The sequence below is a fragment of the Scatophagus argus genome, chromosome 16 (assembly GCF_020382885.2).
Source record: "Scatophagus argus isolate fScaArg1 chromosome 16, fScaArg1.pri, whole genome shotgun sequence".
NCBI lineage: Eukaryota > Metazoa > Chordata > Actinopteri > Scatophagidae > Scatophagus > Scatophagus argus.
The window spans coordinates 20,353,130-20,375,209 of NC_058508.1; the positions used below are offsets into that span (position 1 = coordinate 20,353,130).

The following is a 22,080-nucleotide window of genomic DNA, read 5'->3' on the forward strand; positions in this document are numbered from 1 at the left end:
TTAAAGAATTTTTAGTGTAAAGTGTAAATAATTAATTGAGACACATAAAATCACACATGATCAGTTGCATGGTGTGTGTCACAAATTACTTAGCTATTATAAATAACAGCAAATATATTCTTCACACAAGCCCATACTACCTTTATGTTATTTATGTTTTTTATTGTACGCACATCAAGGCATCAGGAGTTGCATTGATGGACTTCTGTTGCATCATTTGTACAACATAAGGTAAGGTAATGTATTGATTTTTGTGATCCTCTACATAATAATTAATTATACTCTAATCTTTTTTGCTTTGCTGTTTTCTCACCTCTTAGAGCGGACAGATATATATTTTTTTTAATTCGTAGGCTATTTAAAGAAAAATAATGTCGGTATCCAGGCTTTTATTTTGAATTGCATAATCGGAAGTTTTAATTTTTACGTGTAGCAAACTTTGAAGGGGGAGGCCCGATAATCCTACACAATAATCCTAAATCACAAAAAAAGAAAAGCCTGACGTCAAGAAAACCCAAACTGCGACGTCAGCCTAAATTGTGGAATTCCAACAAGGAAGTAACGACAAGAAAAAAGAGACATTTATGCAACAGGTGTTTCCTGTTCACACACAGTATATATTATGGGTTCTTTGTATTACAATTTAATTAAAGGGTTTGGTCTCGACTTGCTCTCATTGGAAAGTGTCATGAGATAGCTTTTGTTGTGACTTGGTGCTATATAAATAAACTGAACTGAATTGAATTATGCCTTTCACGCACACATACCTCATGTACTACTGCTACAAGTCAGTGATGTGCCAGGCTGTGATGTTATGGTCAAATCTTTATTAGAACAGAATGTGCAGAGACCTCTCTGACTCACAAAGAAGCTGAACCAAGAATGTGTTTCTCCGTGTTCGCCTCTTGTTGTTTGCCAAATTATTTAAACCATCACTCCAGAGATTACAAATGAATAACCGCCTACAGATGGCGCTAGAAACACGTCAAAACACAAACAGCAGATTCATTCATCAGGAGGTGGAATCCTGCAGCAGTTCAAGTTTTGCCATAATCAAAGTGATCAAGGATAGCATGTTAAATTACGACTCATTATTGATGGACACAAGGACAACACAAGGCAGCCGAAGCAGAACACAGAGAGAGAGAGAGAGGACTGACAGAGAATAAAATCATATTGCCTGTGGAGTGTTTTCAGTTGATTTCCTTCATTGGTGGAGTAGAATTTCAAGTAAAAACCTGAATACTTGGAATAACAAGAATCTACCTGACTTTTAAAATGCGTTATTCACACTTAATGAACACGTCAGTTCTCAACTAAATGCTGCTGCACTTCAGAACATCACAGAGCAGCAAAACCCCAAGAAGTGTAATTCAATTTGACAGTGTCCCAAAAAGCGTTAAACAATCATCTCAACATCCTTCTGCATCATTTTCATTTAGTGCATTGCTGGCGGAAACAAATGACAGCGCTGTAGAGACGTTTTTAAACTATCTGAGCTCTCTTCGAGTTGGCCACGAACACGTTCCAGTTGGACCAGTGAAACACGGTGTCCTGGGTGCAGTCTCCAGTGTCGGTGCAGGTGCTGCCTGATGGACAGCAGTGCCGCATGTCTGGGCAGCACACCGCCTGTGGGGAAGAGAGAAGGTGTGCAACAGAAGAAACAGTCAGGTGCTTTAGTGAAGTCAGAACAGCAATACTACAGTACAAACATGCTCTGTCACTGACTACTGTAAGTACTCTGGGTGCCTTCAAACTGCCCCTGGGGACAAATAAAGTATTTGAATTGAACTGAATTGAATTAAAAGTGTTACCACATTACTGCACTATGATATCTGAACACATGAGCAGCATTTTAATGCTGTAGCTGGTCAAGGTGGAGTTAATTTTGGCTGCATAGTGCTGATTAGTCTCAGCCTAAAGATGACTGTCAGATAAATGTGGTGGAGTAAAAAGTACCTTATTTCCTAATGAAGTCCAATGAAGTGGAGGTGTATTGTAAGTATATAGCAGTATAGTTTGATGTATAACCATGCATTGCAATTTAAAAGATAAGCACAACTTTTGTGTGTAAAAATTAAATCCGTAAAGTAAATAATCAGTTAGCGTGGCTGTGTTCTGATTAAACAAACAAGAAGCAACATGTTCATTTGTGAGCTCTAGAGCTGCTAGTGGGGGGGGGGGTGTTAATACCTTAACACAGAGCCAAGCTAGCAGTTTCCATCTGTTTCCGGTCTTTGTGCTAAGCTAAGCTAACCAGCTACCCTGCTCACAGCTCCATATTTATCCCAAAGACATGAAACTGGTATCAGGCTGCTCATCTAACTCACAGCAACAAAACTAATAAGAGTAATTTCCAAAATGATGAACTATTCTTAAAAAGTTGAGGTTATTAATGTGTATCATACAGAAGGTAATGGACAGCAGCCCCATGTGGTAGCGGACGTCCGGCAGCAGGTCTGTCCGTCTTCGCAGCTGTGCTGGTCATCACACTTGACCTCTCTGAGCTGGGGCTGGCTGTCGGGCAGGTACACCTGAGTCAGGGGCACAGTGTCCAGCTGCAGCGTGATGAGCTTCTGACAGGAGTTTGAGGCGACGTCGCAGGTGTAACCGTGTGGGCAGCAGTGCACCTTATCTGGGCAGCACACGGCCTGCAGACACAGCACACGCAAACTTCGAGAAAACTGCGTCCCCTGTTTTACATAAGCAAACCCTGACAAGGCTCATGCATACTGATAGTGTGTCTTACAGTTTTCATATCAAAGTAGGTGTTCACAGTAACCTCACCACACACAAAGTGCTTACATTCTCCAGCGGGCAGCAGCCCCACTCGCCCGTCCCCAGCTGGCAGCAGGTGGTGTGTTCGGGGCACTCCTCCTGGTCGTCGCACTTCACAGCGCTGGGCTCAGCCTGGATGCTGGTGGTGGCCGGAAGCTTGGTGTACCACGGGATCACCACTTCTCCCTTGACGCACGAGGTCCCACGCTCGTCGCACTTGTACTGGGCGGGGCAGCAGTGGGTTCCATCAGCGCAGCACACAGCCTGCAGGGAAGCGAGAGAGGAAGTGCTACTTTCACATCATCGCTTCTGTTTTCTAGTTCTTCTTTCAAGATGAACACGAGCGGTGAAGCGAAGTAAAAGCGGTTTAATTCATCTGTAACTTATTGAAGTTTAGAGTGACACCCTGAAGAATAATGTCAGAAGTTAACACAGAGGAGAGAAGAGAAGTTGAGACAGAACTGCGTGACTTGGGATTTGAAAGTGATGATTCACCCCCCTGCTCTGTGGGTGGGTTTGTCATCAAGGTGGGGAACCAGTTTCTGATTAATTGAAATAATAATCGAGGTAACACTTTACTCAAATCTCTCCCGGTCAGCCTTTATGAGCAGTATGAATAAATGTATGCATTATACTGTAGTTGTAAGCTGTTGTAAAAAACAGAAAAAAACAAGCCTTAATGGCCTGATATCTGCTTCCAGCTGCAGTACCTGTCTTTCAATTTAATCATCAAGTGTCAAGTGAATTTGAAATTAAATTTTCGAAAAGCCCCTCCAAAAAAGGAAAAAGAAAACGTGAATTAGGTGCATTTCCATTAACCGGTTTTCTCAGGAATAAACGAGCCTACACAAAGGACAGTTTAAACAATCATTTTACAGTATGGTGGTCATTTTTCACTCTGAGGCGGTTAATTCCTTGTCTCTGCAGATATAAATTTCAGGGTGGATGTTCCTGGAGTCGATGATGTGGTGGAGGAGCAGCGCTCACCTTCGGCAGCGGGCAACAGCCCCACCTCCGAGACGCCTTCATGAAGCAGCAGGTGGAGGACTCAGGGCATCTGGTGTGAGCGTCACACTGAACCATACCCTCCACGTCTTTGCTTTCCTCCTCCTCCTCGTCTTCCTCTTTCTCCTCCTTGTCCTCCGTCATCACCTCGTCCTCCTCAGGTTTCTTCTCCTCCTCAGACTCCACTGTAGTTTTGGCTGTAGTTGCGGTCGTAGTCTGAGCCCCAGTGACAAAAGATGGCACCTTCTGCAGCATGGGCGTTGAGCCTGAGTTATGGTTACAGGTGAGGGTGGTCAGATCACAGGTGGTGCCATGGGGGCAGCAGTGTTCATGGTCATCACAACACACCGCCTTTGGAACAAAATGGCAGCAAGACTTTGCATCAGAAACTTTGTTAAGGATACAACATGAATCGTTTTCACATTAAAATGTCTAAAAGTGACTAAACCTTCATATATTTTGCTGAATTCTGTACTTAAATCCCAAATGTTTCCAACAATGTTCAAATCCATAATTTAATTCAAATTAACGGTGCGTCTCATGTGCTCACGTGTCACTAAAACTTCCAGGAAAGAGTCATAGTGAAGAAGAAGCAGTGAGTGTTTACCTCTGGCAGGGGACAGCAGGACCAGTCCCCTTCCTTGTTCTTGCAGCAGGTGGTGCCATCAGGACAACTGGAGGTGGAGTCACAGGTAACATTCCCCACCTGTACGACCTGCCTGGGGAGTGCGGGTATCTTCTCGACCCACGGCACAGAGCATGTGTCGTCATCACATGTCTGGGCAGCAAAATTACATTTCTTACCGTGTGGGCAGCAGTGAATGAAGTCTTCACAACAAACGGCCTGGGAATGGCATGATCAGAAGACAGAAAATTAAAACATGACCGCATCGACAAAACCTTAAACATCAAACTAAACATGGCAGCCAAAATTGTACCTCTGGTAGAGGACAGCAAGACCAGCCGCCATCTTTGGTCTTACAGCAGGTGGTGTCATCTGGACAGGCTACTGAATCACTGCAGATGACATCACCTGAAAAAATACCAACAGCGCAAAGTCAGGATTGAACATTTTCAATGACAAAAACATGTCAGTGGGGGAGAATAACACAGGGCACTGTCTTTACAGTCCATTTTTATAACTCCACTATCTTTTGACTTGATGAGTTATCTACTGTGAGAGACTAGGAGGACTTCATTCCCCATAGGTCATCTTTAATTTTCCATCAAATGTGCACTTTTTCACTATCTTGCACGAGCACAGAAAGACCACATCCCCAGTTCGAGAATGTATGACGAATGTAACCTGTTCAAACTGAACTCACAATCCACAAAACTTTTATGCATACAAGACAAACGCTGCTGTACTTCACGTCTCTGCTCTTGACATGAGTTGTCTTGTCCAACAGGAAACACTTACTGATAAATAGCTGTGCCGGTAACACAGCTGTTGTTAAGTCAAACCGGTTGCTATAAGGTTTGACGGTAAATTTGTACCTTTGACTACTTTAAACCTTTGTTGTGGAGCCAAACGTGCACCTGGCCCCCCATATGTAATATGCACACGCTACTTTATTTTTAGATGTGTGCTTGTTCTTCATAATTTGGTGCATGATAAACATCTCGCCTGCAGCTGCCCTGGTGACGGATGATGAAGGAGGAACTGAGTTCACTGTGTTGGCTTCAGGGGCTTTTTCTGAGCGGTCGCCATCAACTGATTCTGCAGTCACTTGTTCAACCTCTGAAAGTGGAAACACACACCAACGAGAACGTTGAACACATGTGATGATTAATCAGAATGAGGAAGTTAAGTTTACAAAAAGTCAAAAACAAATCTGACCTTTCTGGTTCTCCCACTCTGCTCTGATCCTGGCCGGGAGTTTGGCCCACATCGGCATCTCTTTGTTGGTAGACGAGGAAATACATTTTGAATGTTCGATATCACATTTGGTTCCTGCAGGACAGCAGTGTAGCTTGTCCTCACAGCACACAGCCTGTTAACACAGCGAGGGACAGATGGAGTATAACCACAGAAACACACATGATAAGACACCATAAAGTCACAATTACATCAGAGTAGGACATGCAAATCCCTCCTTTGACTTTTTACTCATTTATAATCTCAGCTGTCACCTTGTGTATGTCTGTCATGAAAAAATCAGCCATTTTGTACCTCTGGCAAAGGGCAACAACCCCATTTGCCTTCTGGGTTCACACAGCAGGTGGTTCCATCTGGACACTCTGACTTTCCGTCAGGACACAGGACTGTGGTCACGAGCTCTGCAACACGACAAGCAAATTTTAAAAAATGTGTCTAAGTTCAGGGCCTTGTGATCACAAGGTGATTCAAAGTACTGGTTCATAATAAATAAGCAGATCAGGAATATATTTTTCCACTCAGGGCTTTATAAACTAGCTGTCTGATGGACTCTTTGGACAAGTCTTTTCTAAAACCTGCTGAGGTATAACTCACTTAACACCTGATATATTCTTTTGATTTTGTGATTGTCTGAATGTCCATGACCGCGCCGAGTCATCCGGTCTGGTCGTTTTTCGATGCACTCACTCAGTGCTTGCATAAGACCATAATCCCATAATAATGACAGATCAGTACATTTGTTATGTTGTTTGCATAATTTTGGCAAAACATTTTGTTGGTTGTTTTCTAGTCTGAACTAGCGGCAGCATGTGTAGTTTAAACAGGAGAGGCCCGAGGATGGAACCTTGAGGAACTCCACACCACGTTTGTTTGCTCAGGTTGACACAAAGAAGCCCTTAAGATGCAGACAGGATTCACACGGGTTTAAGGCTGTGCCAGACAGTCCCACACAGCTTTTCAGTAATGCTGTGCTAGTAAGTGGAAGAGTCAAACCTGTTCTGAGACAAGAGCGGCTGTCTGCACTGCACTGGTGGCCCTCGGGACAGCAGTGTTTCCCGTCAGAGCAGGGGACTCCCTGTCAGGGACCAGGAAACAATTCACTTCAGAAATGGTGTCACACTTGCAATCATTTTTACTCTGCAGGCCACACATTCACATTTTTATAAAGAAACAATGGTTCGGTTTTAAGTTCAACATCTAAAACATCTAACAACCACAATAGCAGAAATCACTCAACATGTTTTCAGTGAAGTGAAACAAGCAACGATCTTCTTAGTGAAAGGAAATAACTAGAAAGCAAAACTTTTTTTTCTTTTTTGTATGTTCTGCATAACATGTGTACTTACAGTTCCCAACAGCGTTATTCTGAGTACGCCTGAGGAGTTTGTTTTACAAGAAACTGTTGTAAAACAGTTTGTTGTTTTACAGTTGTTTTACAGTTGTTGTTTTACAGTTTTACAACACTGTACTTTTTTCATTTCCTGTTTTTATTATTTGTTCTTTCACTTGACTGGTCTTTTTGACTTTGTCACTTCAGTGACCCTGGAATGATTCTTTGGAAAAAATACATTATTAATCAATACATTCTGTGTGGTTCTGCCTCCCTGCCAACTGCATTTGATGCCTAAAATGTTGTATCTTTTATCTGTTGCGGACGAGGTTTGATTACCTGAGCCAGGGGACAGCAGCCAAATCTTGTCAAAGCCCTCAAACAGGAAAACTCAGGAGGACATCGTGACTGATCGGGACAGATGTTGTCGTCACCCTCCCCCATGTACGTCTTGATCATCCTGAAGGACTGCAGTGACAGGACAGAAGGCACTCACATCACATACCTCGAGATCTTACTCAGTATTTGATCATATTTTATTTGGATGTTTGGAAGCTACACGTCTCTTATTTGTACTTTAGAGTGTCTGGGTTGATCGGCGGGAGTCCTTTCCACCCAGGGGATGGACACAGTCGCGTTCACGCAGCTGGATGTGGCTGTATCGCAGACCGTTTCCGCAGGACAGCAATGTATGTGATCCTCACAGCACTCGGCCTGCGAGGACAGCAGTTGTAGGAACACTTTGACTACCAAAGTTGCTATCACAGTGACTAAATGATGCCTGAGCTTTTGTCTGGCCAATAAAATAATAAAACACCACTGAGGATGAATAGAACCACAGTACAACATTAATTCATTTTTTTTTGGAGTGATTATCTCAGGAGTACATTGAACTATCTGATGAACAAAGGGACAATGTATTCTACTAAAGGTGTAGTACAAAGGCAGCAAAAGACTGTAGTGAATTACACTTTTGGAAAAACGTCAGGAAAGAGCCAAAAACACAGTTTCAGCAAACAAAATGTGTCCTTTCAGCTCTAGCTAGCTCTAGCTAACACTTTAAACAAAAACCTTTAAATTAATATGACACAAAAAACTAAGTTGGCAGTTATTGCTACACTGCTAAACTACGATGCTAATGTTTGCTAACAGGTATTTTTTTTTACAGCTGTTCATTCATGCTAAATTACTAAGCTCTCATTGAAAGATGTCAGTGCTAATGAACTGATTAATTTCAGTTCATTTACACTGACATCTTTCAGTGAGAAGAAGCTGGGAGGATTGAGTGCATTTACATTTAACTTAGCTTAGCTCCTGTTATTTCTGTCTAGCTTGCACTGATTGGTTACTTGTTGTTGACCTGTTTGGTTTTTAGCTGCGTATTGTTTTAACTGCACATTTAATTTAATTTCATTTAATTTGGTTACTTGGTTTTCAGATAACTAAATTCTGACAAACTGCCAAAAAGCTGAAGAAAGAACAATAAGTTAAAGTTTTCAGGTTGTCTGGGTAAATTATGGATAGTTCCCCTTATACTGTATTTTTATTTATCTTGAATTTCAATCAATAAAGTATCTATCTATCTATCTGTGTCGCTTTGGATTATTTTAAGACAAACATATGCTAGGTATTAGTAGTTAAAGTTAATCTGTGTCAAACTGTCTACCAACTGCCTCCATTCATTTTCAACACCGCTTGTCCGTCAGCCTTTTAATATTTTATGTTTCATGCAGATGGTTGATGGTTGCTTTACGTGCCACCAGGAGCCATTTCTACCTGATCAAACGGGCAGCATTCATAGCCATTGGTCGGGTCGTTGCAGCAGGTTTGACCGACTTCACAGCTTCCTCCATCTGGGCACTCATCTGCACCAACCAGGGCCAAGAGAGCCCAACAGACCACAACTAACCACTGCATCTGCACACACACACACACACACACACACACACACACACACACACACACACAGAGACACACACACACACACACACACACACACACACACACACACACCCACACACACACAGGGTCTTCAGTGAAAGTGAAAGGTGTGCATGTAGACTCCGAACTGCTCAACTCGTTCTAACACTCAGCTCGGTCTTTCTTCATTAACTGCAATAATGCTCCATATCCTGTTCCTGTTATGTTAATCAATTCCCCAATGAACGACCAACTCGAGCACAAAGGCAGATTATACAAAAAAAATTAATTCACTTTCAGTTTCGCTTGGAAAAGAAAAGCTTTACGTCTACAAATCTCGGCTGGTTAGACTAAACTGCGGAAATCACGAGGTGCTTATTGTTTGCGAGGTGGAAATTATGAACACAATGTAAAAAAGCAACAAAAAACCCCAAAACAAAACAAAACAAAACAAAAATCAATGATAATTATCTGCTGTAAATGTGTAACAATCGTTGTAAAACATTTAATCAAATAGTTAAAGCAAGTAAGTCTATCATTTCCGACTCTTAAGGTTAAAAACAATTTATTTTGCTCTCACCTTGACGAAAGACTGAATGGCTGCTGTGAGCAGAAAGCTGCTTTGCAAGTGCCTCACCTCAGAATAAGGCAAACGATAGACCTTCACTTTGTTGAACACGCCCCCCCGGGACGCACACGAGAGACAGAGACAGACAGAGTTAAGTTCCTCATTTCCCTGAGTGCGCTGCAGCGCCACCCCGTTTGCATGCAACAGACAGAAGTACAATGAGCCGAGAAATAAATGTGATATAAAAGCCCCCTTGAAATAAATAAAAGAAGTCATTTGAAAAATGTCCTTTTCAAGACTGGAATGTATTTATTGTATATTTATATTGCATATAACTTGAGGGACTCTAGTGTAAATAGTATTTTTCTCTTCTGTACTGTGTACAGCTGCAGATACTTGTTTCCTTTGGATTTATTCTTTTTGAATGCATATCCTTGCATGCTTTGCACCCTCTATATCCTGTTTGCTGCTGTAATACTGTAATTTCGCAGTTGTGGGACTAATAGAGGATTATCTTATCTTATCTTTATTATTCAAATTTATTTACATAGCATATTACTTATTAATTATATTGACTCTTTTGTTTTCATATTTACACTCACTTATATATTTGTTGCCTCATCTGTTTATACCAGGATTGGTTTCATGGGTGCATTTATTTATTTATTTAATATTGAATTAAATGGTATACTTCTGGTCTCCTGATAATTTTGAAATTAAATGTAACTGATAATGCATTTGAATGAACGTGTTTGCTTCAGCGCCAGCGCACCACAGCACCACCAGGCGGCGCCAGAGCCAAAGCAGCGGCAGCGGAAGAGGGCGGGGCCGAGGGGGAGGCCAACGGTTTCCAACTGATCTTCACAACATGCGCACCGCCCTCTCACTATCATTTATGGGACCATCGCTGGGTGCAGTTTTGTAGAGATTTGTGAAGCCTGCGTGCACATGCTGTGACTCGTGGGGCCTGCTTCCAAAAGCTGGTCTCCCGAGTGGAGAGCCAGACTCCGAAAACATGTTTACGGTTTATCCGCAGTCGAGAACCGCAATCAGTTGCAGCTTAACGTTAGCCGGTAAATGTGGCAACGTATAGTTAATTTAACTGAAATGGATGAAGACACATCTGTTTCCCAACGACGCTGGCAGCTAAAGTAGAGGTGAGTAACAGTTAGCTCGTCGTCTCATAAAAAACAAGATAAGTTTGCCTATGAAGCTAGCTGGCTAGCTAACAAGCTAATTGTCAGTGAAATGTTGACAGTTGCATATGTCAGACACACTTCGGTTAGTGCATTTGACAAATCAGCGTGTTTACTTTTAATCCAACCCTTCATTCTCTCCTCAAATGTCGGTTAATCGTATATATTCCCTTTGTTCGGGTGTAATTAACCTGAATTAGCTAGCTAGAGAAAAGGAACATAATGTGCTAATGTGTGCACAGGCGGCTCTGGGGAGCTGCAGAATTCAGAAACGTTAATCTGATCTAGTTTGAAAGTAGTTTCGTGTCTGTCAGTTTTTTAAATTAACTTTTGTCCCTTTGATTTGAGTGTATTTATACTGAGACTAAGCCATTAGCAATGTATTTTAGCTAAAGGTGACAGGAAACATAACCTTCTCATTTTGAGATGGATGCTGCTGCTAGTAGTTTTAGGCACTGCAGAAGAACACTGTGGCAGAGCAGCTTAGTGATCAGACAAACACTGAGGACCAACAGGCTATAACTGTCACACGTAAGTATAATTGACTCCAGAAATAGAACAAGTCAGGGGAGATGAAAGGTAACTGCACAGGTTGGTAAACATGCAAGTTTGAAATATCATCCATATGTCCTCCATAATGCACCTTTTTTTAAAGACTATTCAGCCACAACATCTCGACTGCGAGTAATAGATTTGTTGACATGTACATCTTCTTAAAAACACTTTTAATTTAAAGTCAGGCATCCCACCTTCATTCATTTTTGTTCCATTTCACTGTTGGCTGCTGCTGCTATTCGCTGTCTTGGTTAGGAGTGGGCTTCACTGGCCGTCTGGTGACCTGGACATTTCAGATAAGCTATCATAATGTTTCAGTGGCCCCATTACACCCACCCCACCTAGACTCACCCAGCTCACATCACTGAACAATTCATGTCTGACGTTATGACACAAAAACAATCAGTTTGTGTTTTTCAGGAATTTCGTCTTTTCTGACGGAGAGAATAAATTGCAGTGAATTTTTTTCTTTCACTTCTCATCAGTTTGTACAAAGTCATGATAGTTGCTTAATTGTAATCCTAATGTTTTCTAGGGCAGAAATATGTTTGAATTTGATTACACACCTTGGAAAATGCTTGGTTTTCAACATGATCTGGCGTTTCATCATGTAAACTGAAAGCCGTTTAATATTTGAATAGAATGAGACTTGAAATTTTGATTTAAGTACATTTAAAGAGTTTGAAATTAGCCCTTAAAAAGCTGGACAAACCCTGCTTCTACATGGTGCTGGATAACATTTGTCTCTCAGGAGCAGCCGTCACACAGCATTGTGACTTAACGGCACTGAGCCTAAACACAAAAAAGGCTATCAGGTTGCTGGTCTTGCAGGATGCCAAAACTCCTCCTTAGCTGTTTCACATAACAAAGAGACAAACGAGATTCAAGTAAAAAGGGTTGGAAGGGAAGTGACACACCATTGTGTTGTCGTTGTGACGTGGTGTGTTTGTGTTTTTTGGTGTGACAGGTGGGCAGGATGGGGGAGCAGGCCGTCGGCGGCCCCGTGGCTGCGATCTCTCCGCTGCAGCAGATGTTGGCTTCAGGCACCGGAGCCCTCCTCACATCTGTTTTTGGTGAGATGATGGAAACAAGAAAAAGCAACTTGTGTCTGTAATTCAGATTCCTTTCCATGTTTTGTCTTTGGATTTTCACAACACTAATATCATGACCAAAGTTTCAGGATAACAATCTTATTGTATTTGCGGCTGTTGAACTGATTGCATTTATTTGTTTGCAGTCACACCGCTGGACGTTGTGAAGATCAGGCTGCAGGCTCAGCAAACACCCTTCCACCAAGGTAGGACAAGGAACCTGTCTTCTTCTGTCGTTTTTAACTTTGGTAATGAAACACTGACTTTGCTTTTAACTGCCGCTTGTGGATGCTTTTCTAACTCTCGGTCTGTCCCGCCTTTTGCTGTGTTTCATAGCTTTAGCCTGTGAATCTGTTCCATGGGGTGGCGTCATCCGCCCTTCCAAAAGTGAGTATGGGAACCGTCACCGCTGCAGGCAAAACTTGGCCACCGCTTTTTAAAATACATATATAACAAGCACAGTGATTTAGGCGTGACTAACAAAGACCTGTGAAGACAAAACAAGTCCTTTTGTAAATATTTTAACGTGGTTTCTGTCAGCTTCGATATGCGTGTTTTTGTTTGCCCTCCAGTCTTATTGGTCGTTGATGCATAGTATGAAATTTACGTGGCTCCAGTGTTGTTCCTGGAATTAAGCTGCAAGCTTCATCAAGCACAAAACAACTCTGAAAATGTCCTCCATTTGTCTGTCCCTTGTGAATGTTTTTGCTTCCTGCGATACTGTAAGAGCTGTAGTACGAGCACGTTGTGAAATGAGGCTTTTGTTTTTTTTTTTTTAAGGTTCCTTTGAAATTTTTATCAATAGTCTCTCTTAAACCAACCCTGAGTAAACAGGCAAAGTAAGCAGCGACAAGGACAGCACTGATGTTACCTTCAGAGTGACTCTGTGGTCATTGCCATCACATGTAGTATTAATAGCCTTTTTCTCCTCTGGCTTGGATGAAAACTTTCAGATGGAATCAGACTGATGTTCAGATGCTTGTTTAAGTCGGTTGCTGTTTTAAGATGAAACGATCTGGTCATCGTATGCTTCTGTCTCCGCCACTGATGGCTGGTCGTCCTGTCTCTCACAGGGAAATGTTTCCTGTATTGTAACGGACTGATGGATCACATCTACGTCTGTCAGAACGGAACCAGTTGCACCAGCTGGTACAAGACGCCGACACACTTCAGCGGCACACTCGTGAGTACAAGCATACGAGCAGCTTTGCTGTCGCTGCAGAATGAACTCAAATGTCTCAGCCATGTTTGTTTCTCTGTGCCGTAGGACGCTTTTGTGAAAATCAGCCGACACGAGGGACTCAGGTCTTTGTGGAGCGGGCTGCCGCCAACGCTGTGAGTGTCCGGACTCTCACTCTCACCTGCGAACGTCAGATTTCAGGGACTCCTTGAGGGAATTTCTCTCTCGTCACTGTGACCTCATATTAACTTAAGAATTCATTCAAAGAGTCCTTGAGCAAAAGCCTTAAAGTGTCAGATATTATATGTACTTAAGTATCAAAGGTAAGTAAAAGTACATCATAGATAAAATTACATGTACATGCATACTGTATACTTGGGGTCAACCGATTATCTACCTGACTGATTATCAGATCAGATATTCTGAGTTTTTCCGTTTATTGAAATCAGCTTTTGTTGTTTTGTTTCTAAATGCGATTGCTGATAAAATAAATTCATTTAAAAATGTGCTGCTTTGACTCTGGTGAAACCTTCAATCTGTAAAGTAAATTGAAACCGAAGTTGTCAAATAAATTTAAAATGTAAAACATTTGTTTGAAGTATAACAAGGCAGAAAAACACTCTTTTGTACCTTCAAAATTGTACTTGAGTAAATGTACTCTAGTAAGTGTACTTAATTTGAAACTTGTGTGTGTGTGTGTGTGTGTAGGGTTATGGCGGTACCTGCCACCGTCATCTACTTCACCTGCTACGACCAGCTGCGGGACTTCCTGAGATTCGGTTTGGGTCTCCAGGGCAGCCACGTCCCTCTTGTTGCCGGGGGTCTGGCCAGATGTAAGCCCCTTAAAGCACACACACACACAAACGTAGACCTCCTGACTGTATTTTTTTAAAGATTTCCAACGTGTGTGTGTGTGTGTGTGTGTGTGTGTGTGTTGCAGTGGGGGCTGTGACTGTGATCAGCCCTCTGGAGCTCGTCAGGACTAAGATGCAGTCCCGTCGGCTGCCCTACAGCGAGCTGCGGGCGTGTATCCGCTCTGCTGTGGCCCAGGACGGCCTGCTGTCCCTGTGGAGGGGCTGGGGACCCACCGTCCTCAGAGACGTGCCCTTCTCTGGTGAGAGCAGCAGCACAGCGTGTGAAGTCTTACTTTTAGAGGAGCTGTGGCGCTTCACTTCATGTTTGTTCCCCTGCTGTTGTTTAACTAACCAACAGGAAGAGCAGCAGGAAAAATATAAAAGTTTCGTACTGGTGATGTAGGAGAGACGGCTGTAATGTCCCTGTAACGTCCCTGTTTGCGTGTGTCTGCAGCTTTGTACTGGTTTAACTATGAACTTGTGAAGGCCCAGCTGTGCGAACGGTCCCGAACGACTCAGGCCAACTTCTCCATCAGCTTCACTGCAGGAGCCGTCTCTGGAGCTGTGAGTACTCCGCTTTAACGGAAGGACGCACCTTTCAAAGTCTGTCTTTTCATGATGTCCTCTGTTAGTTCACATGGAAACGCGTGTCTCAAACGATGCAATGTTGGGTCCTTGAATTTGAGGGAAGCGGACCTTGACCTTGAATTTGATGTTGCAGAAGGTGTGGGAACGTTGCTTTGGGAGTTGTGGTTGACTTCTCACGTTTTTAGTTATTGAGTTATTAAGCTGTTTAAGCTTCTGAGCTTTTGTACTGATGACGACCACTCAAGTTGTAGAAGTTCTGTGATTCACCAAACATTAGCTGAAGAACAATGAATGGGACTCAAAAACAGGATCACCCAAAATATCTCCTCCTCCCACTTTGCAACACTTTCATGTTGTGGGAAAGCAGACGTGAGCGTTAACGTTCATCAGCAGTTGAACCTGTAGAACCTGAATGTCAGAAGTCCTGAACGGCTTCATGTGATCAGACTTATTTTCAGCTTGAACAAAAGGTGAGAGCAAATGATGGACCCGTTCAGAGAATGAAGCCAGTGTCTGACCTACATTCAGTGTAACGTTTCTTGTACAGCAATTAAGCAGCTGAATGGTCATCCTTCATGCACAGATAGTATGGAACAGGCAGGGGCTGCACCTGCGTATGGTCCAGGTCATGACTGTTGCTGTCTGTCATGGCGTGTAGATCGCTGCAGTCCTTACGCTGCCTTTTGACGTGGTGAAGACACGCAGACAGATCCAGCTGGGAGAAATGGACACTCTGGGAGGTCTGTCCTTATACATGATACATAGACATGTGAGAAATGTATTTACTTATGTGTGTGTGTGGCTTAATCTTAACAGCAGTCCTCATTTCCCCCGTAGCTTCCTTAAAGAAAACCACGTCCACATGGCACATAATGAAGAAAATATGGGCCGAGTTGGGCTACAGGGGCCTTTTTGCAGGTACGTATTTCTTCTGTCATGTGTTAAATAAAAACATGATGCTTTGCTTTGTTTTTTTTGCTCAGAAATGAAAACATTTGTATCCTCCCCAGGTTTCATGCCCAGGGTGATCAAAGTGGCCCCAGCCTGTGCTATTATGATAAGCACCTATGAGTTTGGAAAGGCCTTCTTCCAAGAGATGAACCTCGATCGGGAGTGACCAGGTGTCGCTGGGTGTTTCTCAGTGGCACAGGACCACATGCAGACATCATTATTAGGACCGCTTGGACCAAATCTCCTCAGACCGGCACTGGATTTGGGACAAGCGACGCCTTTTTCCTGCAAATCTGCTGTCTTGAATTATTAACGCAGACCGTGATAAGACTTCAGACCTTGACCTTCATAACCAGCTTGAACAATGAGCCTGGATGATGAAAGAACCACAGACTTCATGTGTGTTGATTATTTCTGCAGTTATCCTAAAAAGAGAATGTGTCTTTCAAAGTTTAAGCGTACCAAGTACCAAATTACACTGACATGAATCGCACCCGTGAATCCACTCACCCACTGTGCAGGCAGTGGTTTAAGGTACAATGCATGATGGGAAAATTGAAACCCTCCTCAGGATTGCAGCAGCAACAGTTTCCCACATTTGGCAATGCCTGAAACCATCTGCATGGTGTGTACAGCTTTATTCAGTACTGAATCCAGATGAGCTGCTCCATCAGTCGGCGGCATTACCCTGCTTTCCTTCAGCAGTGATGCATGACATCTGAGTAGATGATTTACAAATCAGTTTTCGAATGCTGGATAGATTTTGATCATTTGCAGCACTTTAAATTTGTGAAGCAAGAGCTGTGAAGCTAGAGCTTGTATGTTGAGCCTCTTGTCTGCTCTCAAGTCATAGTATGCAAAACACAGCACCTGATGGGAAATATTCTTAGAAGCTATAGTTTCATTGCATGAAATTTAGCCTTTTATGCTATAATAATATTACAAGAATTCATGGACATTTCAGCATTTTTTGTTAAAACTACTGCAGCCAGAAAGTCACACAGATTTTCTTAAAGAAAACAACTTTCCAGATTTCCTCTGGTGGCATTCTGGTAATGAAATGATTTGAATTTCCTGTGTACAATAAACTTAACATCAGGACTTCATACATCACTGGATCATATCACAAAATATTATTTCAGCCTTAACCTGAAATTTGTAAATGTCTGTCCTTTTTTTAATGAATGAAATGGTAATAAATGTTAAGACAGTGTGATTTTTATGCTCTGTGTGATTTATTCTCTGATGAATTTGTTCTTTATTTAAGAAGAAGAAGAATCAACTTTATTAGCAGTATATATATTTTTACATGCACATACTGAATTTGACTACTGCATTTATCCCATCCGTAGTTGGGCACACACATGCAACACCCGGCAAATTACATGCAGTGAAACACACACAGGAGCAGTGGGCAGCATCAAGCGCCCGGGGAACATATTGGGGGCTCCCCCCTTCATCAGCCGGCTAATGAAGGGGGGGGGGGCATTTTTTCACATTAATCACTCCACCACACCCAAATTTTTCCTGCCCGTCCAGAGGGGGAATCGAACCGGTGACCCTCCGATCACAAGCCCCTTCTCCAACCTCTAGGCCACAGCTGCCGAACAAAATATTAGTTATCACAGAGAAATACACATTACATATGTGAGATGTGAGACATCTTTCCACCAAAGCTGCCCTGTGTTCTGAAGTGGTTCAAAACATAGAAAAAACAAACCCGAGAAAAAACGCTCTAGTTTATTAAGTTACTTATTGTACTTTGTGAAATGAAATAGCGGCATCCAGTGGCTGTTCCTCAATACAACCACCGGAGGAGGGCGGGCCTTCTCTGACCATAATCACGTTACATCTCGCGACATTTGCTTTTGTATATATGATCGGATCGCCCCTGTGTAGGCCTCTTTGAATCGGATTGGAGACAAAATGGTGAGTGTGCGGTTCATGTAGCTGTCGCTATCAACACGAATCAGTCTGTCATCTGCGGCATCCTTTAGATCTAATTCATTTCAGATACTCAGCTTGCTTTTATAGGAAGTTCTATTATTGCCTCATATAGTTTTTGTGGTATGTCAGTCTGATACTTCAACTGATGCACGTTTAACCATACCGACGACTCGGTGTCCAAAATGGCAGCTTGACTTAGGCCTCTGTTCGCAATTTTTAAAGTAACTGTCTCGGGTAAACACTCCTGCATATATCTAAACTATATTGGCGTAACGCATGACTCCTAAAAACGTAAAGTCGACGACGTCTCATTTTGAAGTGTCCGTCACAAGAGCCGGCAACCTGCATGTGGCATGGAGCTAAGTAAGCTAACAGCGTGATTAAGTGGGTTGTCCTGTCTTGCGTCTTGAACAATCTCACTCAAAAATGACATGAGATATTATATTTTACAGTTAACATGCACATTAAGTGACGTATATGGTTTTATATCGGGGACTCATTAGGCTAAAAGTTCGTGTACGAACCTTGTGAACATTGCGGTTAGCTTAGGATAGCTGACACAGCTAACGGTTTCTTCTCTCCATAGTCCCACCGTAAGTTTTCGGCTCCGCGACACGGATCCCTGGGGTTCCTGCCCCGTAAGAGGAGCCGACGCCACCGTGGTAAGGCCAAGAGCTTCCCTAAGGATGACCCCAGCAAGCCCGTGCACCTGACCGCCTTCCTGGGCTACAAGGCCGGCATGACCCACATCGTCCGTGAGGTCGACAGACCAGGCTCAAGTGAGTGCAAGAGACTTCTGTTTGTGAATGATCATCATAAGGGAAGAACTGAGAGGTTGTGGATTTGTTAGAGACTAAGTGATAGTTTTATTGTGTTGGTGTTCTGCCTGTGATGAGGCTCTCGACGGGCGGACATAATGGGTTCTAAACCCCTTGCTGAATGTCGAGTACTGAGTGCAGTCTATACCAGCAAGCTAATGAACAAGCTGAAGTTCAGATTCTCTCGACATATTAAACTTAATTTTTTTTTCTTCCCCTCTGCAGAGGTGAACAAGAAAGAAGTGGTTGAGGCTGTCACCATTGTGGAGACTCCTCCCATGATTGTAGTTGGAGTTGTGGGCTACGTCAACACCCCACGTGGCCTGCGTTCCTTCAAGACCATCTTCGCCGAGCACATCAGTGACGAGTGCAAGCGTCGCTTCTACAAGAACTGGTAAGATGTGACAGAATATGAGTGTACCTGATAGTTAGTTGAGCTTGAAGCAGAAGTTAGTTGCCCAGTGGAAATGAGCCAAGTTGCATTTTTTTCACTGAGCAAATCTAACACTACGGTGGCCTCTGTGGCAGCTCCGCTCAGGTGCCATGTGCCCTGATGAGCTCCGGGCTCCTCTGGCCAGTGGAAAGTGCTTCTTAGAAACTGTGCCATGAGCCGAAATCCTCACTAGCTGATACTGCCCCCCCGTCCACATGGAGGGGAGGGCGAGCAGCTGTGCACCATGTTCTTCCGCTGGCCCTTTGTGGCTATGAAGGACTTGTGCCAACCAATGTGTCCTGTCTCCTGCAATGCTGCACTCTCTCAGGTACAAGTCCAAGAAGAAGGCTTTCACCAAATACTGCAAGAAATGGCAGGATGAGGAGGGCAAGAAGCAGCTGGAGAAGGACTTTGCTGCCATGAAGAAGTACTGCCAGGTCATCCGTATTATTGCCCACACACAGGTCAGTATGATTGTTAGATTTTCGATAGTTTCCTGCTTGTCTGTCAGTGATGAGACCACGGATCTTGCGTCAGGCATGGCGCCTGATACACATGAAGATACCTTCCATGCTGCCTTCCTTCTGAGACTACAGCTGAAATATGCACTGTGCATTTTTAAAGTATCTTGTTTTCTCAGTTGTGACCTGTTAATTTTATCTGTGCAGATGCGTTTGCTGCCCGTGAGGCAGAAGAAGTCTCACCTCATGGAGGTGCAGCTGAACGGCGGCACAATCTCCGACAAGGTTGACTGGGCCCGTGAGAAGCTGGAGCAGGCCGTGCCCGTCAGCACAGTTTTCACTCAGGACGAGATGATCGACGTCATTGGTGTCACCAAGGGTCACGGATACAAGGGTGAGATCAACATTTCATGTGTCAGATAAGAGAACACGTGTTTGGAGCCATTTGTAGGTCTCATTAGCTGTGTGGAGCCCCTCTACAAGGTCACTTGTGTTTTTGTTGCTCAGCCTTGGTTCTAATAAATAATTTCCTGACCTTTTAGGTGTCACCAGCCGTTGGCACACAAAGAAGCTTCCTCGCAAAACCCATCGTGGTCTCCGTAAGGTGGCCTGTATCGGTGCCTGGCATCCCGCCCGTGTGGCTTTCTCTGTGGCCCGTGCTGGTCAGAAGGGTTACCACCACCGTACTGAGATCAACAAGAAGATCTACAAGATTGGCCAGGGCTACCACACCAAGGACGGAAAGCTGGTGAAGAGCAATGCCTCCACTGAGTACGATCTGTCCAACAAGAGCATCAACCCCCTGGTACGTAGCCTACATGAGACCCCTGCTTTGCTTCTTATCATCCTATGTGTGAACAAATGATGTGACTCACTTCTGTTTCCCTAAAAGGGTGGATTTGTCCACTATGGTGAGGTGACCAATGACTTTGTCATGGTGAAGGGCTGTGTTGTGGGAACCAAGAAGAGGGTGCTGACTCTGCGCAAGGTGAGGACAAAGTCCAGCACAGTTTGTAGCGCTTATCAATTAATGGACAACGTCTGGGAGAGTCTTACCTTTTCTTTTTTTAAAGAAGTCTGCACTTGTCCTAAGTTTAGCTTAGTACTTTAATCTGCTTTGTGCCCAAACTCATTTTTCTGTTCTTTTTGTTGTCGCAGTCTCTGCTGGTGCAGACCAGCCGCCGTGCCTTGGAGAAGATCGACCTCAAGTTTATCGACACCACCTCCAAGTTCGGTCACGGCCGCTTCCAGACCGTGGAGGAAAAGAAGGCATTCATGGTAAGGCGTTCTTCTCATCACATTTGTTTCTGGTCCCTTAGGATCTCAGTGGCTAATGGTTGAGGTAAAACACAAGTCCTGTTTAAAACATTCATTTGGCATCCCACCCTCACAAATGGGTTGTAGCACAAGCACACAAGGTGAGCTAACTGAAACGTATGCAGATGTTGTTCCTGTTGCCCTGCACTGTTCGTAACCTGGTTCAGCCCTCAGTATGAACTCTGGGTTCCATTCCAGTGCCACAGTGAGCCCCAGTGAGGCAGGGGAGCAGTGCCTCTTTGTGCTCGCTCCCTGTTCACTCTCTGGGAACACCGGCTGCTCTGAGCCAACACGCATGGACTGCAGGCTAAATGTTGGCAAATGGCTGATCATCCTGTTCTCCTCTTCCACAGGGACCACTCAAGAAGGACCGCATTATCAAGGAGGAGACTGCCTGAGGTCGCTGTCCACATCCAGTTTCTCTGCTGCATTGACTGTCACCATCATTACTGCTCTGCAGAGTTGTTTAATAAAACAGAAACGCCAAACAATGTGTCTGTGGCTTTTTTTTTTTAATTATTTTTTAAATTGGTACACTTTACATTGATTAATTAGGATGTGTTGATCTAAAGTCAGGAAAACGTCTTTAAAGTGGTGATGGAAGGAAATGTGTTCAGCTCAGCCTGAGAGCAGCATGCTGGCAGGTTGCCGGTGGCTTCTTGGTCAGGTTGTTATGCTTTAAGTTCAACAGCAAGTGACTGTTGCCTTCAGGAAGAAGTTTATTAGAGGAAATGTGTAGCTGCCTCAGAGTTTGTATGTTTATGTAAAAGCTTAATTTATGAAGTTACTGTTGATCAAAAATTCAGATGATGAAAGAGTAAAAACAGGTGGATAAAGTACTGCAATCATTTCCTTCACCTAAAGGTGATGATGTTGAAAAGTCAGTTTAGCTGATGTACCAAAACTAGATGTTACTAACTGCATAATTTATGTTAATGGATTATTATTGGTGCATTAATGTTAACATCACTTCAGTACTGCAGCTGGTAAGTGCAGGCCTGACAGTTCAAGCATATTTTAAATATTACTTTATAGATTGAGTTTCCCCTGGGGATCAACAGTTTCAGTATCTTGTATTATGTAAATGTGAATGTAGAAAGTAACCGCTGGCACAATACTTGTAAATGTGTTCAGTTAGTCGTCCAGTTGCTTTCTGAGCTCGGAGGTCGGCCTCCTGAGTCCAGTGTGGTGGTGTTGCATCAGCTGCGA

General features: G+C 43.4%; 3 protein-coding genes, 1 long non-coding RNA gene and 2 other non-coding genes across 7 annotated transcripts; 5 read left to right on the top strand and 1 right to left on the bottom strand.

Annotated features, from left to right (window-relative positions):
- Positions 1 to 814: 814 nt before the first annotated feature.
- On the bottom strand, positions 815 to 9,638 carry grna (granulin a). Its single transcript, XM_046415801.1, has 14 exons — positions 9,493 to 9,638; positions 8,769 to 8,909; positions 7,569 to 7,706; positions 7,332 to 7,460; positions 6,656 to 6,737; positions 5,957 to 6,063; positions 5,624 to 5,777; positions 5,411 to 5,524; positions 4,722 to 4,816; positions 4,391 to 4,627; positions 3,766 to 4,134; positions 2,806 to 3,042; positions 2,409 to 2,651; positions 815 to 1,629 (listed from the first exon to the last, which is right to left on the bottom strand). The coding sequence occupies exons 2-14, from the start codon at positions 8,907 to 8,909 to the stop codon at positions 1,486 to 1,488; spliced, it is 2,190 nt and encodes a 729-aa protein (XP_046271757.1). The 5' UTR covers positions 9,493 to 9,638; the 3' UTR covers positions 815 to 1,485.
- On the top strand, positions 3,043 to 4,568 carry LOC124073524. Its single transcript, XR_006845689.1, has 2 exons — positions 3,043 to 3,305; positions 3,706 to 4,568. It is a non-coding gene; the product is annotated as an uncharacterized LOC124073524 (long non-coding RNA).
- A 672-nt stretch (positions 9,639 to 10,310) lies between the features above and the next one.
- Positions 10,311 to 17,111, top strand: slc25a39 (solute carrier family 25 member 39). 2 transcript variants are annotated; one of them, XM_046416112.1, is made up of 12 exons: positions 10,312 to 10,637; positions 12,199 to 12,304; positions 12,469 to 12,528; positions 12,659 to 12,709; positions 13,396 to 13,505; positions 13,590 to 13,657; positions 14,211 to 14,335; positions 14,443 to 14,616; positions 14,811 to 14,920; positions 15,603 to 15,684; positions 15,782 to 15,862; positions 15,955 to 17,111. In XM_046416112.1, exons 2-12 carry the CDS (start codon positions 12,208 to 12,210, stop codon positions 16,059 to 16,061), a joined length of 1,065 nt encoding a protein of 354 aa, XP_046272068.1. In that variant the 5' UTR covers positions 10,312 to 10,637; positions 12,199 to 12,207; the 3' UTR covers positions 16,062 to 17,111. The 2 variants fall into 2 exon arrangements, with proteins under 2 accessions (XP_046272069.1, XP_046272068.1); XM_046416113.1 differs by lacking the exon at positions 12,659 to 12,709 and having other exon boundaries at positions 10,311 to 10,637.
- Positions 17,112 to 17,688: 577 nt separating this feature from the next.
- On the top strand, positions 17,689 to 21,359 carry rpl3 (ribosomal protein L3). Its single transcript, XM_046416090.1, has 9 exons — positions 17,689 to 17,824; positions 18,429 to 18,621; positions 18,886 to 19,054; positions 19,422 to 19,557; positions 19,762 to 19,948; positions 20,097 to 20,359; positions 20,447 to 20,542; positions 20,713 to 20,832; positions 21,225 to 21,359. Exons 1-9 carry the CDS (start codon positions 17,822 to 17,824, stop codon positions 21,267 to 21,269), a joined length of 1,212 nt encoding a protein of 403 aa, XP_046272046.1. The 5' UTR covers positions 17,689 to 17,821; the 3' UTR covers positions 21,270 to 21,359.
- LOC124074063 lies at positions 19,596 to 19,687 on the top strand. Its single transcript, XR_006845781.1, has one exon. It is a non-coding gene; the product is annotated as a small nucleolar RNA U83B (small nucleolar RNA).
- Positions 21,014 to 21,146, top strand: LOC124074061. Its single transcript, XR_006845779.1, has one exon. It is a non-coding gene; the product is annotated as a small nucleolar RNA SNORA54 (small nucleolar RNA).
- Positions 21,360 to 22,080: the final 721 nt, after the last annotated feature.

Bases quoted from the DNA above. Each gene is read 5' to 3' on its own strand.
- slc25a39 (XM_046416112.1), top strand. From the start codon at position 12,208: ATGGGGGAGCAGGCCGTCGGCGGCCCCGTGGCTGCGATCTCTCCGCTG. The intron at 14,921-15,602 runs GTGAGTACTCCG...CATGGCGTGTAG, and splicing joins CAGGAGCCGTCTCTGGAGCT to ATCGCTGCAGTCCTTACGCT. The intron at 15,863-15,954 runs GTACGTATTTCT...TATCCTCCCCAG, and splicing joins CTACAGGGGCCTTTTTGCAG to GTTTCATGCCCAGGGTGATC.
- rpl3 (XM_046416090.1), top strand. The intron at 18,622-18,885 runs GTGAGTGCAAGA...TCCCCTCTGCAG, and splicing joins GGTCGACAGACCAGGCTCAA to AGGTGAACAAGAAAGAAGTG. The intron at 19,558-19,761 runs GTCAGTATGATT...TTATCTGTGCAG, and splicing joins GTATTATTGCCCACACACAG to ATGCGTTTGCTGCCCGTGAG.
- grna (XM_046415801.1), bottom strand. From the start codon at position 8,909: ATGCAGTGGTTAGTTGTGGTCTGTTGGGCTCTCTTGGCCCTGGTTGGT. The intron at 6,738-7,331 runs GTAATCAAACCT...GGTCCCTGACAG, and splicing joins GCTGCTGTCCCCTGGCTCAG to GGAGTCCCCTGCTCTGACGG. The intron at 1,630-2,408 runs GTATGATACACA...TCTTCCCCACAG, and splicing joins GCTGCTGTCCATTACCTTCT to GCGGTGTGCTGCCCAGACAT.